The sequence below is a fragment of the Acipenser ruthenus genome, unplaced genomic scaffold (genome assembly GCF_902713425.1).
Source record: "Acipenser ruthenus unplaced genomic scaffold, fAciRut3.2 maternal haplotype, whole genome shotgun sequence".
Taxonomy (NCBI): Eukaryota; Metazoa; Chordata; class Actinopteri; order Acipenseriformes; family Acipenseridae; genus Acipenser; species Acipenser ruthenus.
In genome coordinates this window covers 16,516-32,254 of record NW_026708719.1, presented here as the reverse complement: position 1 = coordinate 32,254, position 15,739 = coordinate 16,516, and the positions used below count along the sequence as shown (strand labels likewise).

At 45.3% G+C, this 15,739-nt stretch overlaps 2 protein-coding genes across 3 annotated transcripts; one reads left to right on the top strand and one right to left on the bottom strand.

The window, feature by feature from the left end:
• Positions 1–1,429: 1,429 nt before the first annotated feature.
• On the bottom strand, positions 1,430–7,339 carry LOC117397705 (small ribosomal subunit protein uS3mA). 2 transcript variants are annotated; one of them, XM_059021593.1, is made up of 4 exons: positions 7,204–7,339; positions 4,279–4,359; positions 2,805–2,916; positions 1,430–1,896 (listed from the first exon to the last, which is right to left on the bottom strand). In XM_059021593.1, exons 2-4 carry the CDS (start codon positions 4,282–4,284, stop codon positions 1,613–1,615), a joined length of 402 nt encoding a protein of 133 aa, XP_058877576.1. In that variant the 5' UTR covers positions 4,285–4,359; positions 7,204–7,339; the 3' UTR covers positions 1,430–1,612. The 2 variants fall into 2 exon arrangements, with proteins under 2 accessions (XP_058877576.1, XP_058877575.1); XM_059021592.1 differs by lacking the exon at positions 7,204–7,339 and adding an exon at positions 5,520–5,649.
• On the top strand, positions 7,234–12,713 carry LOC131735535 (nudC domain-containing protein 3-like). The gene is made up of 6 exons (XM_059021591.1): positions 7,234–7,431; positions 8,486–8,820; positions 9,550–9,682; positions 10,144–10,287; positions 11,121–11,309; positions 11,661–12,713. Exons 1-6 carry the CDS (start codon positions 7,234–7,236, stop codon positions 11,769–11,771), a joined length of 1,110 nt encoding a protein of 369 aa, XP_058877574.1. The 3' UTR covers positions 11,772–12,713.
• Positions 12,714–15,739: the final 3,026 nt, after the last annotated feature.

The window sequence follows — 15,739 nt, the reverse complement described above, 5'->3', positions numbered from 1 at the left end:
ATCATTCTCTCTCCACCTCTCTATCATTCTCTCTCCCTCCACCTCTCTATCATTCTCTCTCTCTCCACCTCTCTATCATTCTCTCTCTCCACCTCTCTATCATTCTCTCTCTCCACCTCTCTATCATTCTCTCTCTCTCCACCTCTCTATCATTCTCTCTCTCCACCTCTCTATCATTCTCTCTCTCCACCTCTCTATCATTCTCTCTCTCCACCTCTCTATCATTCTCTCTCCAACTCTCTATCATTCTCTCTCCACCTCTCTATCATTCTCCCTCCACCTCTCTATCATTCTCTCTCTCTCCAACTCTCTATCATTCTCTCTCTCCACCTCTCTATCATTCTCTCTCTCTCCAACTCTCTATCATTCTCTCTCTCCACCTCTCTATCATTCTCTCTCCCTCCACCTCTCTATCATTCTCTCTCTCCACCTCTATCATTCTCTCTCCACCTCTCTATCACTCTCTCCACCTCTCTATCATTCTCTCTCAGTTGTTTCTTGTGAAGCAGGGTGACGAGTCCGAGGCTGTGTTCCGGCGCCTCCTGGTGGAGGACAGGAGCCCCAACGGCGGCGCGTCGTACCCTGACTTCCTGTACCACGTGCACGTGTCCACGCTGCAGCTCCTCACGTGAACGCCACCCGAGGGGCAACACCAAGTACAATTACAGCAGATTGCAATTAAAATGATATCTCTGTTCAATTACAATTGTGCTCCACTAATTACACTGGGTGCGTGAGATTGTGGGAGTGAGAGTGTGTGCTTGAGTCGGAGTGAGAGCGTGTGAGTGACAAGAGAATGTGTGTTTTAGTCTGGGTGGGTGGGAGTGTGTGTTTTTGAGTCTGGGTGGTTGGGAGTGTGTGTTTTTGAGTCTGGGTGGCTGTGAGTGTGTGTTTTTGAGTCTGGGTGGTTGTGAGTGTGTGTTTTTGAGTCTGGGTGGTTGTGAGTGTGTGTTTTTGAGTCTGGGTGGTTGTGAGTGTGTGTTTTTGAGTCTGGGTGGTTGTGAGTGTGTTTTTGAGTCTGGGTGGTTGGGAGTGTGTGTTTGAGTCTGGGTGGTTGGGAGTGTGTGTTTGAGAGTCTGGGTGGTTGGGAGTGTGTGTTTGAGAGTCTGGGTGGGTGGGAGTGTGTGTTTTTGAGTCTGGGTGGGTGGGAGTGTGTGTTTGAGAGTCTGGGTGGGTGGGAGTGTGTGTTTGAGAGTCTGGGTGGTTGTGAGTGTGTGTTTGAGAGTCTGGGTGGTTGTGAGTGTGTGTTTTTGAGTCTGGGTGGTTGTGAGTGTGTGTTTTTGAGTCTGGGTGGTTGTGAGTGTGTGTTTTTGAGTCTGGGTGGTTGTGAGTGTGTGTTTTTGAGTCTGGGAGTGAGTGTGTGTTTTTGAGTCTGGGTGTGAGTGTGAGAGTGCCACTGGCAGACTCAAACAAGGCACTAACACAGAAGTCCTTTGCACAACTCCAGGTTTATTTACATGAAGAAAAAACAGCAAAGTCTCCAACAGGCAGGTTTTATTAGAAGCGGTCAGAGAGCTTGAAGTGGTTCAGTTCCACATTTCAGGGACCGGAGCAAAGTCTTTCTGTCACCTGCGAAACACGCAGTCCAGCCCCCCCCCCCTCCCCCCTCCCCTCAGAGGTACTTGTACGGGACCCTCCCCTCCAGCGTCTGCACCTCCAGTTTCACGGGACACTTGTAGAAGTGCGAGAGGAGGGTCTCGCTGTACCCCAGCAGGAAGTAGAATTTCTGGGGCGGCAGTCTCTGCAGGAAGACCGCGCAGACCACGAGCACGTTGCCGCGCCGCTTGATCACCACTTCGTTCGCCAGGCAGCCGTGGAACGTTCCGAAGAGGAACCTGCGGACGAACACGTCCTCGACGGTCCGCTCGGCGGCGCCCCCCTCTCCGTCCAGGTTACCTGCGGGGGGGGGCGGTAGACATACAAGAGGCTCAGTGCTGCAGCAGTTAAAGAAAGGGGCTGGAGACCAGGAGGTTCAAATCCCAGCCACTGACTCCCTGTGTGAGACCCTGAGCAAGTCACTGAACCTCCTTGTGCTCCGTCCTTCGGATGAGATGTCAAACAAACAAGCTCCTATTGGAAGTGACTCTGCAGCAGCAGTTGAGTTATTATTATTATTATTTATTTCTTAGCAGACGCCCTTATCCAGGGTGACTTACAATTGTTACAAGGTATCACATTATACATTATTTCACATTATACAGATATCACATTATTTTTACATACAATTCCCCATTTATACAGTTGGGTTGTTACTGGAGCAATCTAGGTAAAGTACCTTGCTCAAGGGTACAACAGCAGTGACCCCCACTGGGGATTGAACCCACGACCCTCCGGTCAAGAGTCCAGAGCCCTAACCACTACTCCACACTGTTCACCCTCCTAGTCTCTGGAAGTCACTATAGATAAAATAGTCTGCTAAATGACCAATTAATAATAATAATAATAATAATACAACCTGGATCCAGCTCTTCACAGTAATCAGGGCAGGGTGGCTGGTGTCGATCAGGGCTGATTCATCACTCGGATTGAATTAAGAATGATCGCTGCTTCCCTTCAGACTGTGTGGAGATCAGCGATCCACTCAAACCCCAGCAGCTGTCTCTTAATTCACTCTGAATGGTAAAATCAGCCCGATCGGCTCCAGCGACCATGCCCTGTGAAAAGCTGGATCACAGTAATTGCTTTGTGTCGCTCTATCAAACTCTGCTCAACCAGACCTTTGAAAACAGATGTTCTTTTGTGCGTTTTTGATTTTTCAGTAAAATGCATGCAGGATCACCCAGCGTTCACTGGGAGGGACTCACTGGTGTGCTGGGAGAGCCAGCCCTTGCGGTGTGCGATGAAGTGTGGCGGGTGTGCCTCCTCGTACGTCACCGGCCTGTCCCCTTTCCCCACTCGCACCCGCGCCGCTCGGTTCTGAAACAACGACACGCAGCCAAGTCAAACACCATCAACGACACACGTTTAGAAATGTGAATTCAAAAACACGTTTCCACTAGAAGTCTCTCTCAGCGTCTTCAGTGTAAATTCAATGGCAAACGTTTCCACTAGAAGTCTTTCTCTGCGTCTTCAGTGTCAATTCAATGGCAAACGTTTCCACTAGAAGTCTCTCTCAGCGTCTTCAGTGTAAATTCAATGGCAAACGTTTCCACTAGAAGTCTTTCTCAGCGTCTTCAGTGTAAATTCAATGGCAAACGTTTCCACTAGAAGTCTCTCTCAGCGTCTTCAGTGTAAATTCAATGGCAAACGTTTCCACTAGAAGTCTCTCTCAGCGTCTTCAGTGTAAATTCAATGGCAAACGTTTCCACTAGAAGTCTTTCTCAGCGTCTTCAGTGTAAATTCAATGGCAAACGTTTCCACTAGAAGTCTCTCTCAGCGTCTTCAGTGTAAATTCAATGGCAAACGTTTCCACTAGAAGTCTTTCTCAGCGTCTTCAGTGTAAATTCAATGGCAAACGTTTCCACTAGAAGTCTTTCTCAGCGTCTTCAGTGTAAATTCAATGGCAAACGTTTCCACTAGAAGTCTCTCTCAGCGTCTTCAGTGTGAATTCAATGGCAAAAGTTTCCAGTAGAAGTCTCTCTCAGCGTCTTCAGTGTAAATTCAATGGCAAACGTTTCCACTAGAAGTCTTTCTCAGCGTCTTCAGTGTAAATTCAATGGCAAATGTTTCCACTAGAAGTCTCTCTCAGTGTCTTCAGTGTCAATTCAATGGCAAACGTTTCCACCACAAGTCTCTCTCAGCGTCTAAAGTATTGCTATACCTAATAAGTTCAATACAAGGAAGGAAATAAGACTGCTGTTGCACAGCAGTGTGATCCAGTCCTGGTTTCACTAGGGGTTTAATAATCAGACACACCTGAGCTTGTTAGCTGGACACACTGGGGCTGATCAAGCTGCTAGTAAAACCTGGACTGGGTGACGCTGCTGTGCAATAGGAGTCTGATTGCCATCCCTGCAATGATTTCAATAGTGAGGACACTGAGAAAGATTTTATAGCCAAAACGTTTGTCTTATTACTAAGGAGAAAGGCTGGCTGAAAAGTATCAGAATTCAGTCAGTCAGTTCTTTTGAGAAGCTGTTCAATTTTACACAAAATGACACAGAAAATATATAAAAAGGAAATTTAAAAAAAGGGGGCGGGGGGGGGGGGAGTCTCTAACTCCATAGAGTTCACACACACGCGGCTTAACACTTCTAAAAAATGTAATTACAAAAAAAAACGTGACAGAAGGAGATGCAGATATTTCTCCTGATAAAGAAAACACTGGCGATGCGTTACCTTCATGCAGGCTGCAGAGGTCTGGAAGCCCCGATAGGGAGGATCCCACCAGGAGAGAGCGGCGCGCCGGCTCACAGCGCCCTGCGCACACAGAGACACACACACAGAGTAAGAAAACACACGACCGACGAGGAAGCCCGTCCGGCCCGTCCAAGCTCGCCCGGTTCTGATCTCAGAACTTCGTCAGGTTAAAATATCCCAGTGCTTCTACCTCAGCAACATGACCAGGTAACCCATTCCCGACCCCTCACCCCTCTCTGTGTGGAAGAGTGGTCTCCTTCCCTCTGTCCTAAGACTATTGTGGCTTCTGTACTGCGCTGACAGTATTGGTTTGGGTTCAAGTATATCGCAACAGAAGATAGGTCTCGTTTGTATCGGAGCACAGCACACGGTCGTTTACAGGAGTGGTTATTGGATGAATAATTATACGTGTTATATATTCAAGCACAGGCTCCCTTGAGAAAGATCTGTACAACATATCAGCCAGCTGCCCAACGTTTCGATATGTTGTACAGATCTTTCTCAAGGGAGCCTGTGTTTGAATCAAAACATAGGAGGTATTTATAGGTTTCTGACGGCATGACAACTACTTGTTATTGTTTACATTCAAATCCATGATTTATTCTTACATGATGTAATGGTGTTCTATATATTGTGACATCATGTTTACTTCTATCTTTGAATCTGTATTAATTCTAATTAACATTACTTTATATAAACTTATATTTTTATTATATCATGCGATGCTGGCTCTGAGGATCAGTCTAGATTTGGCCTCCCCAGCGCATCAGCATGCACAACTTTTGAATTAATTTTGTTTATTTATTTATTTAAATGTTATATATTTACTGAAGTTAATTAGTTCATTCTTTTCTGTTGAGTCCCGCTGGCATAATCGTGTTCAGTCTATTTATCCATTTACTTTCTTTTATTCTTCTATATGTCGCATTGTCTAATTTGAGATGTTCTAATACTACAAACTTTACATCATTTATGTCATGTCCTATAGTTTATATATATTTATAGTTTATATATATATATATATATATATATATATATATATAAACTGACGTATGTCTTATTTTGAATCTTATTTTGTAAAAGCATTGACTACCGTTTTGCATCCGAATAGTCAAATTGTATTTTCCGAGACGAAACTAAACATGTCTGCAAATCCGCCGCTGTTGCTATACTTCCAAAACGAATTAAGAGTTTATTCTTTACTCTGAACGTTTTCATACCGATAATAAATTCAAGGGTTTGCTGCTCAAGGACGCCGCCATCGTGCACTGCTCCGGAAGTATTCTTCTGCGAAAGAAAACACCGCACTTCCGCTCAATGATTTCATTGCAAAGCCGCTCCTGAAACTGCGCCTGCGCCGGCTGCTGTCGTTCTGACGTCACACGAATTCATTATGAATTCAAACGTCATGACTTTCAGGCTATGACATCATTTTCTATTGATTTGATTTTGTTTTATTTGAGTTTATTATTTCTTTGATCACCAATTGCCATGACAACACACTTGTTTATGTATTAATTTATTTATGTATGTACTTATCTTAAGGTAATATCAATAAACAAAATTGTCTAGGGATTTATTATAATAATAATAATAATAATAATAATAATAATAATATTTTTTTTTTTTTTTTTTTGAAATCTCATTAAATTAGGTGTGTGTGTGGGAGGAAATCATTAACTATTATTATTAGTAGTATTATTATTATTATTATTATTATTATTATTATTATTATTATTATTTATTTCTTAGCAGACGTCCTTATCCAGGGCGGCTTACAGTTGTTACAAGAGATCACATTATTTTTTACATACAATTACATTATTTTTACACATTATTTTTAACTAGTAAGAGTGATCTCCTATATCAGGGGTGAACAATTCCGGTCCTGGAGGGCCGGTGTCCCTCCTGGCTTTTGTTCCAACCTTGCCCTAAATTAATTAATTGGACCAATTATTACCAATTATTGGTCTAATTAAGTAATTTAGAACACAGTTGGAACAAAAGCCAGGAGGGATCCGGCCCTCCAGGACCGGAATTGTGCACCCCTGTCCTATATGAACACTATTCAATGAAATAGTTGTGTTGGTCATTTGCATGTCGCTCCTGATCGCTGCATCGACCCGCCAGCCCCCCCGCAGTAACTTCTCAAAGCTGCGCAGAATCTGCACGGATCTGCTGTGGGTGGAGATGAGTGACGTCACGCAGCAGCCCCGGAGAGTCTGCGCAGAACACACGACCTAACTGCATTCACTGAATGTTACATTGTTTCAGATATCCGCAATTATTATTATTATTATTATTATTATTATTATTATTATTATTAGTTTACTATTGACAGTAGTTTACCCTCACCGTGTGCAACCTGTAAATCATTCCGTCTCAACAAAAGTACTCTGGTCAATTAGGATTATTTAGAAACACAATTATATATATATATATATATATATATATATATATATATATATATATATATATATATATATATATATATAGATAGATAGATAGATAGATAGATATATAGATTAACAGTAATATATGCTTCTGTTATAAAGAGATAGACCCGGTACCTTGATCTATTTGTTAGTTGTTTCTACACGGTCGTTTTAGGGTGAAGTACCCAAGAAAAGACCAAAAAAACAACATTGGATAATTTGCGAGCCCCGCAGTGTAAACAGTCTGCTTCTATATTAATATAAATACCTGAGTTTAAACAGTCTGCTTGTGTATTAATATAAATACCTGAGTTTAAACAGTCTGCTTCTATATATTAATATAAATACCTGAGTTTAAACAGTCTGCTTCTGTATATTAATATAAATACCTGAGTTTAAACAGTCTGCTTGTGTATTAATATAAATACCTGAGTTTAAACAGTCTGCTTGTGTATATTAATATAAATACCTGAGTTTAAACCCCGGCTCTTTCAGCGACATGTCTTCTCAAGCGCTCATGACGGATCTGTACGACCCGGCGCTGCTGGGGATCCTGCAGCACGTCGGAGACATCCAGAATTTCCTGCAGGTTTATTTCGGGTTTCTGTACCGAAAAACCGACTTTTACCGACTTCTGACGAGTCCAGCCGACAAAATGGGCTTCCCTCCCGGCATAGCCGAGAAAATGGTGCTCAAGGTAACGAAACGCCAGCGGCAGTAATATTAAAAGTATTTAAACATTTTGAAAAAGCGATATTCTGCCAGATGTGTCATCCATAAACCATGATATCAATGAAATAACAGATATATAAAGTACTAGTAAAGATATTTATAATATATTACAATGCGCATCTGCTATTAGTACAGGCGTGTTCTCTACATTAGTAACGACATGCGCATTTTAATTAAGACGCGCTCATTTCTACACACTTTTCTGGCCTCAGTTTTGTTTTGACGGTGTCACTCCTAAATGAAATGACAGTTGAGTTTTAATGGATTGTTCTGTTTTTCATTTACTTCTTCTTCATTATTATTATTATTATTATTATTATTATTATTTGGTCGTTCTCTGATCTCGGCACGCATCTCTCACTGCGTTAACAACACAGCGTCCCTGGAAGCGTCTGCAAAGTTTCAAATGTTAGATTTTTTTTTTTTAATCGATTGCATTTCTGTTAACCTGACACAAAAAACTAAACTAAATTTTACTGTGGATAGGCGGTTAGCAACGTGTAATAAAACATATTGAAAGCATTGTAAAGCACAGAGAGGTCTGGTAAAGCATAGGGAAGCATTGTAAAGCACAGAGAGGTCTGGTAAAGCATAGGGAAGCATTGTAAAGCACAGAGAGGTGTGGTAAAGCATAGGGAAGCATTGTAAAGCACAGAGAGGTCTGGTAAAGCACAGCACACCAGGGTAGTCTCTGGTAAATGCACAGCAAATCTCTAGAAGGATAACTACGTTTTCACTAGAAGTCTTTCTCGGTGTCTTCAGTTTTGCTATTCCAAATAAGTTCAACAAAGGGATGTAAATAAGACTCCCGTTGCACAGCAGTGTGATCCATTCCTGGTTTCACTAGGAGTTCAATCAGACACACCTGAGCTTGTTGCCTAGACACTGTGGCTGATCAAGCTGGTAGTAAAACCTGGAACCGGAGTCTTATTGCCATCCCTGGGAATTGTGTCTGTTTTGGTCAGGGCAGACTGAAGCCACAGCTCTAGAAACAATTAGATCTGCATTTTATTTTTCAGACCTTCAAGGCTTTCGAGAGGGTGGCGCTGCAGGACCACGAGAGGAGTGTGCGGGAGGCGGAGGAGAGGCTGAGGAAGCAGCAGCAGGAGGAGGAGAGGAGAGCAGCGCCCCCTGCAGTGGGGGAGGAGGAGGTGGTGGTGGAAGTGGAGTCCACAGCCGAGGAGTCTGAACTGGAGCAGGAGAAACCAGTACAGGCAGAGCCCCAGTCCCACTCCCAGTCAGAACAGCCGCCCAACCCTGCAGCCAGTGCCAGCAGCGACCATGACACCTCCGGGACACAAGGGGGCGCTGTCTCATCCCAGCCACTCAAGCCAGACGCAGCCAACCCAGAACAGTGAGTGTGTGCAGAGATAAACGGGGCTAAAGCTGTTAATTACAAAACAACATCACTTGTTTTTACCTTCGTGTCTTGACCCGACCCTGATTTCTGATTTCGCTTCATTATTTCAGACGAGACACATTCTGTCAGTCGCTCGTCTTCGATCCTAATTGCATTGTTATCGCTGTGCTGTTGTTATTTTTTACAAATTTTCTTTTCTGTATAAAGTACGAGATCTGGAGTGCACACCGACAGACAAGTCTAGCATTTAAAATCTCCTTGATTTGTGGCAAAGAACCCCAGTCTTTAATTAGTACCTTTCTCTTGATTAGGACAGCTTAACAACGACTAATTAACATTTAAAGGGAGGTAGAGATTTGGAAAATAAAAACTGAAAAGTTCAAGCCCTAAGTATAGATATCGTTTTGCCTGATTCTACAGGCAGGGGAATAAGACTCCCGTTGCACAGCAGTCAGATCCATGCCTGGTTTGACAGTATAATCAGACACACCTGAGCTTGTTGCCTAGACACACTGGGGCTGATCAAGCTGCTAGTAAAACCTGGAATGGATCACACTGCTGTGCAAGAGGAGTCTGATTCCCATCCCTGTGTTAAAGTTCACAATGAAAATGAAGAAATCAGTAAGTGAAGTAGGGAGTGTGTGACACGACTCTGCCTCAGTGCCAGCGTGTCTCTGTGTCTCAGTGCCAGTGTCTCTGTGTGTCTGTGTCTCTGTCTCTCAGGGATCAGGAGCTGTTCCAGGCAAACCCAGACAGCTACAACGGAGCAGTGCGGGAGAACTACACCTGGTCCCAGGATTACACGGACCTGGAGATCAGGGTGCCCGTCCCCAAGGACGTGGTCAAGGGACGGCAGGTGAGGACGGCTAGACACGCACACACACACACACACACACTGAGACGCACACACACGTGCACACTCTGAGACACGCGCACGCACACACACGCGCACGCACACACACACACACACACACACACTGAGACGCACACACACGCGCACACTCTGAGACACGCACACACACACGCACACACACACTCTGAGACACGCACACACACTGAGACACGCGCACGCACACACACACACACACACACACTGAGACGCACACACACACACTGAGACGCACACACACTGAGACACACACACACACACACTGAGGCACACACACTGACACACGCGGAGTGGCACACATACACACACAGACACCGAGACACACACACACTGACACCGAGGCACACACACACTGATGCACATGGACTGGCACACACACACACTGAGGCAGGTTCTTGATCAGCGTTCTGTGCCGCTCTGGGTTCTAGGTGCTGGTGGATATCCAGAGTGTCTCCCTGCGCGTGGCGGTGCTGGAGGGAGGCAGCGAGAGGGTGCTGATGGACGGGAGACTCACTCACAGGATCAACACGGAGAACTCTCTGTGGAGCCTGGTGCCCGCGGAGTGCGTCCTGGTGAGCCTGCTTCCCATCGTTCAGAAAGGAGACCCAGCGGGCAGGACAGGTGGCACTTGAGGGTCACCTTCCCCCTGGACAAGCAACGCTGCGAGGAGGGGGAATCAAGGATAAGGGGCTGTAGGCGAAGGGTTGTTGATAATTCTGAGTTTGATTTCTAAGGGGGCGGATTCTCCTTTCAGAAATACAACCACGTCTCCATTATCACTTCAGCGGCTCAGAAGGGTCCCGGTTCTCTCTTTTTTTTCATCTCCTGTTAATTTGCACCTTGCTTCTACCCACACACTTTTTCTTTCTCTTGTTTTCTCTCTGCATGCTTTCTTGGCTTGATGATGATGATTATTATTATTATTATTATTATTATTATTGCTATTGTTATGTGTTTTAACCCTTTAAGGTTGTGCAGTGTTGTGTGAAGTTAGCGTGCAGCTGGGTTGAAGACAGCTGAAGGATTTGCTGCAGGGAAGCCCGCCAGTAATGCATGCTCTGAATCTCTCTCTCTCTGAATCTCTCTCTCTCCCTCTCTGAATCTTTCTCTCTCTCTCCCTCTCTGAATCTCTCTCTCCCTCTCTGAATCTCTCTCTCCCTCTCTGAATCTCTCTCTCCCTCTCTGAATCTCTCTCTCCCTCTCTCCCTTTCTGACTCCTCTCTCTCCCTCTCTCTCTCTCTGACTACTCTCTCTCTCTTTCTCTCTCTCTCTCTCTCTCTCTCTCAGGTGAGTCTCAGTAAGGTGGGGGAGCGCTGGTGACAGGTATCTCTCTCTCTCTCCCCCAGTTGAGTCTCAGTAAGGTGGGGGAGCGCTGGTGACAGGTATCTCTCTCTCTCTCCCCCAGTTGAGTCTCAGTAAGGTGGGGGAGTGCTGGTGGCAGGCTGTGCTGGAGGGCGAGCAGACGATAGACGTGAACAAGATCAACCGTGAGCGCAGCGTGGCCACCGTGGACGAGGAGGAGCACGCCGTGCTGGACCGGCTCACCTTCGACTACCAGCGCAAGCTGCAGGGCAAGCCACAGAGCCACGAGCTGGTGAGGGGGGGGGGGGGCACGTGCTGATAAAGCATGGGGAGGAAGCAGACTAACAGGAGAGTAACAGGAGCAGTTATAACACAGGCAGTTTAAAGTGTTAGCAGACCACAGGAGACTGATTTTAACCTGTGTGCTTTTCTCCCTCTCCCCCCTCTCTCCCCTGTCCCTCCATCCCTCTCCTCTCCCTCTCTCCCCTTCCCTCCCTCCCTCCTCTCTCCCCCTCCTTCCCTCCCCCCCTCCCCCCTCTTTCTTTCTCTCTCCCTCCCCCCCCCTCCTCTCCCCCTCCCCCCTTCCTCCCCCTCCCCCCTTCTCTCTTCTCTCCCCTCTCCCCTCTCCCCCCGTGTGTTTCAGAAGGTGCACGAGATGCTGCAGAAAGGCTGGGATGCCGAGGGCTCCCCTTTCAAGGGGCAGCAGTTTGACCCCGCCATGTTCGACATCCCGCCGGGGGCCGTGCAGTTCTGATCCCGACCAGAGGGGGGCGCTGTGGGAGCAGACCCTTGAGGGAGGGGGAGGGGGGGGGGGGGGGGTTTAGTTGCTGCTGGTTTTGCATTGTGAATAAACACATGTGGACCTGCTGCCTTGCAGAGCCCTGTTCACAGCGCTGCGAAGGCAAAGCTGCGTCGACGAGAGAATGAAAACATGAATCAAACCAGGTTACCAAGACGCACTGGGGCTGATCAAGCTGGTAGTAAAACCTGGAATGGGTGACACTGCTGTGCAATAGGAGTTATTTCCATGCCTATTATTATTATTATTATTATTATTAGTTGTAGTAGTGTTACAGGGATGTAAATAAGACTCCCGTTGCATAGCAGTGTGATCCATTCCTGGTTTCACTGGGAGTTTAATAATAAGACACACCTGAGCTTGTTAGCTAGACACACTGGGGCTGATCAAGCTGCTAGTAAAACCTGGACTGGGTGACACTGCTGTGCAATAGGAGTTTTCTTTCCACGCCTAATACTTTTTTGCATTAAAAGTGGGGGTGTCGTGACGCACTGATGTCACGATACGATACAGTATCGCGATATGCAGGTCCCGCTACGATCTGCATCCCGATTCATGCCATGATCCTGAGCAGCTACTTGGAGGAGGAATGATCAGATCAAAGCATCATTTAATGAGGGATGGTTTTGTTAAAAGACAAAAATGAGAGAGAGAGAGAGAGAGGATGCCTTCGTCAGTAGCAGCTATCAAACGCAGATTCTTCATTCGAGAAGCGCTCTGTGATCCACAGTGATCCGCGCCCGTGTGTTTTTGGTCTTGTAGTTTCAATGCAGATGATCCTGGTTTATTTATTGCTCGTTCATTGCTTTTAATTTTGTTCTGATTTCTGATCTTCGTGCCTGTAATCTAAAGAGCCATAAAAATCAAAAACGTGAATAAAGTTCTTGAGGAAATCCAGATGCTGGAGTCCTGGTTTATTATTGAACAGTGAAGACAACTAAAGGGGGGAGAATTCAATCCAAAAAAAAAATCTGAAATGATTTAAGGACTGTTTTTAAAGGAATGTTGTTCCTAAATTTATTTCTATGTTATTTATTGCCTTTATATAGCGCTTTTTATACAAAAGTATCGCTCAGCACTGTACAGTACAGAACAGAAAAAAAGAACGAACCACAATGCAGGACCTCAAACTTTGTTTAACTGGTCAAAATGGGATTTAAAAAAAAAAAAAAAATCTTAAATATTTTAAGGTTCACGGGACACGTGAAAACAAACCGGGTTTCGGATGTACTGACCGGTCGGTTCTGGTCGGTCATCCGAACGGGTCAGTTTTCCTCCTCGGGATCCTCGAGTCGCTAAAAATTTGATTTTTAAAAGAAGAAAACTTTTGGAAGAACAACCGCTGGATTTCTGCGGAACCTTCAGGGGGTTAAGAACGAAACCGTCTTTATAATCCACTGTTTCATACTTCAAAACTAAAACAGCAAACCCGAAAAAAAAATCTATAATGCAGGTCATTATTCTAGAAATAATGTTTTGTTTTTTTGAGATAAAGATGCGTTTTCAATGACTTTTTTTAATTCCAGCTAGCGCCGCACGAAGCAATTACTGGATTATCCGGATGCACAGAAATCGGGTGCTGAGAATCAGACGAGGGTCGCTGGTGTCGATCGGCGCTGATTAACCGTTAAGAGTGAATTAAAAAAAAACAGCTGCTCGGGTTTGTGTGGATCGCTGATCTCCACAGAGTAAAAAAAATCAGCGATCATCACAAACCCAAACCTGTCGTATGCAGACAGGCTAAATTATTGAATCTATTCAGTCTTGAACAAGAAGGCTACGCGGCGATCTGATTCAAACATTCAAAATCCTAAAAGGTATTGACAATGTCGACCCAGGGGACTTTTTCAACATGAAAAAAGAAACCAGGGATCACAATGGAGATTAGATAAAGGGGCATTCAGAACAGAAAATAGGAGGCGCTTTTTTACACAGAGAATTGTGAGGGTCTGGAACCAACTCCCCAGTAATGTTGTTGAAGCTGACACCCTGGGATCCTTCAAGAAGCTGCTTGATGAGATTCTGGGATCAATAAGCTACTAACAACCAAACGAGCAAGATGGGCTGAATGGGGCCTCCTCTCGTTTGGAAACTTTCTTATGTTCTTATGTTCTTAAAGCAGCCGTTAATTATTTCACTCTGAATGGTGAATCAGCCTGATCAATACGCGTACGGAGCTCGATCTGAATAATCGGTTCGTGCAGATCAGCTACCAGCTACATAAAAACTAGCTCTGAAACGAATTGTCTATATATATATATATATATATATATATATATATATATATATATATATATATATATATATATATATATATATTAGACAATTCAGCGGTGGTGTCGAACTCCAGGGGGCGCTGTGGACAAGGCAATAAATGTTTTGAATGTGCTGAATTTTATATATATATACTTTCATAAAGGGTCAGAGCCTGGGGCCTCAAACGAGGCCGCCAGTGAAGTCATGGTTAATCATTCTTCAAAGCTGTATGCGCAGTGTGGAGTGATGGGCTCTGGACTCTTGACCGGAGGGTCGTGGGTTCAATCCCAGGTGGGGGACACTGCTGCTGTACCCTTGAGCAAGGTACTTTATCTAGATTGCTCCAATAAAAACCCAACTGTATAAATGGGGAATTGTATGTAAAAATAATGTGATATCTTGTAACAATTGGATAAGTGCGTCTGCTAAGAAATTCACTTCCAAACCCGACGCACCTTGTGCCGGCCAGGTGGTTGCTTAGCAGCAGGATTCAGATGAAGCCGCAGTCTAGGGTTATATTATATCAATGCTCTCACTGCGACAGTCGCTATTGAATATATTTACTGCGCAGCGCTGACCAAAAGCATCGCAGCCCCTACAGAATGAACTCGCTGTGCTTCGTGAAGTCCGGTGAAACCTGCTGAGTAATGAGACACGTTAACATCGTGAATCACACGCCGCTCGGGAGTTTACCCAGATACTTAAGAGAAGAACTGACATGTGCCATTTCCAAATCTAACACGAAATACTACTGTACTGCTATTCCAGCTTCTGATAGACTTGTTTTGCGATGTCATTGTGTGATTAAATTCTGTTCATATATATATATATATATATAATGATTTTTAATTATCAATCCTAAAGCTCTAGCTCTGGCCGCAGCATAATGCACTAGACCAGCCTTTCAGCTTCCTCTGGAGGCCTGGGTTCCAGTCTGGGGGGCTAGGTGGCGCTAGAGGGTTAATGTTAATGCACTAGACCAGCCTTTCAGCTTCCTCTGGAGGCCTGGGTTCCAGTCTGGGGGGCTAGGTGGCGCTAGAGGGTTAATGTTAATGCACTAGACCAGCCTTTCACCTTCCTCTGGAGGTCTGGGTTCCAGTCTGGGGGGCTAGGTGGCGCTAGCGGGTTAATGTTAATGCACTAGACCAGTCTTTCACCTTCCTCTGGAGGCCTGGGTTCCAGTCTGGGGGGCTAGGTAGCGTTAGCTAGTTAGTACACAGAGCAGGGGGAGGCTGTGCAGAGAGTGTAAGAGCCTCCCTTTCTCTTTCTCATTCTCTACTCCGCCAGCGCAGAGCAGGGGGAGGCTGTGCAGAGAGTGTAAGAGCCTCCCATTCAATTTAGACACACACACAGAGGACAGTGACACGCAAGTACACGGTTTTTCCACTAGGGGAGAGAGAGAGAGAGAGAGAGAGAGAGAGAGAGAGAGAGAGAGAGAGAGAGAGAGAGAGAGAGAGAGAGAGAGAGAGAGAGAGAGAGGGAGGACTGACACATATGCTGAGCTGAAACGAAGCAGACGAGCGAGAGCGAAACGGCGAGGAAAGACAGAAATAGACAGAGAGAGAGAGACAGAGAGCGAGCGGAGTTCGCAACACACCCGCGGCGCACACTCCCTGCAGAACCCGCTGCGCTGCGCTCCAAATCCGCCGGCGCCTTCCTGCACCACC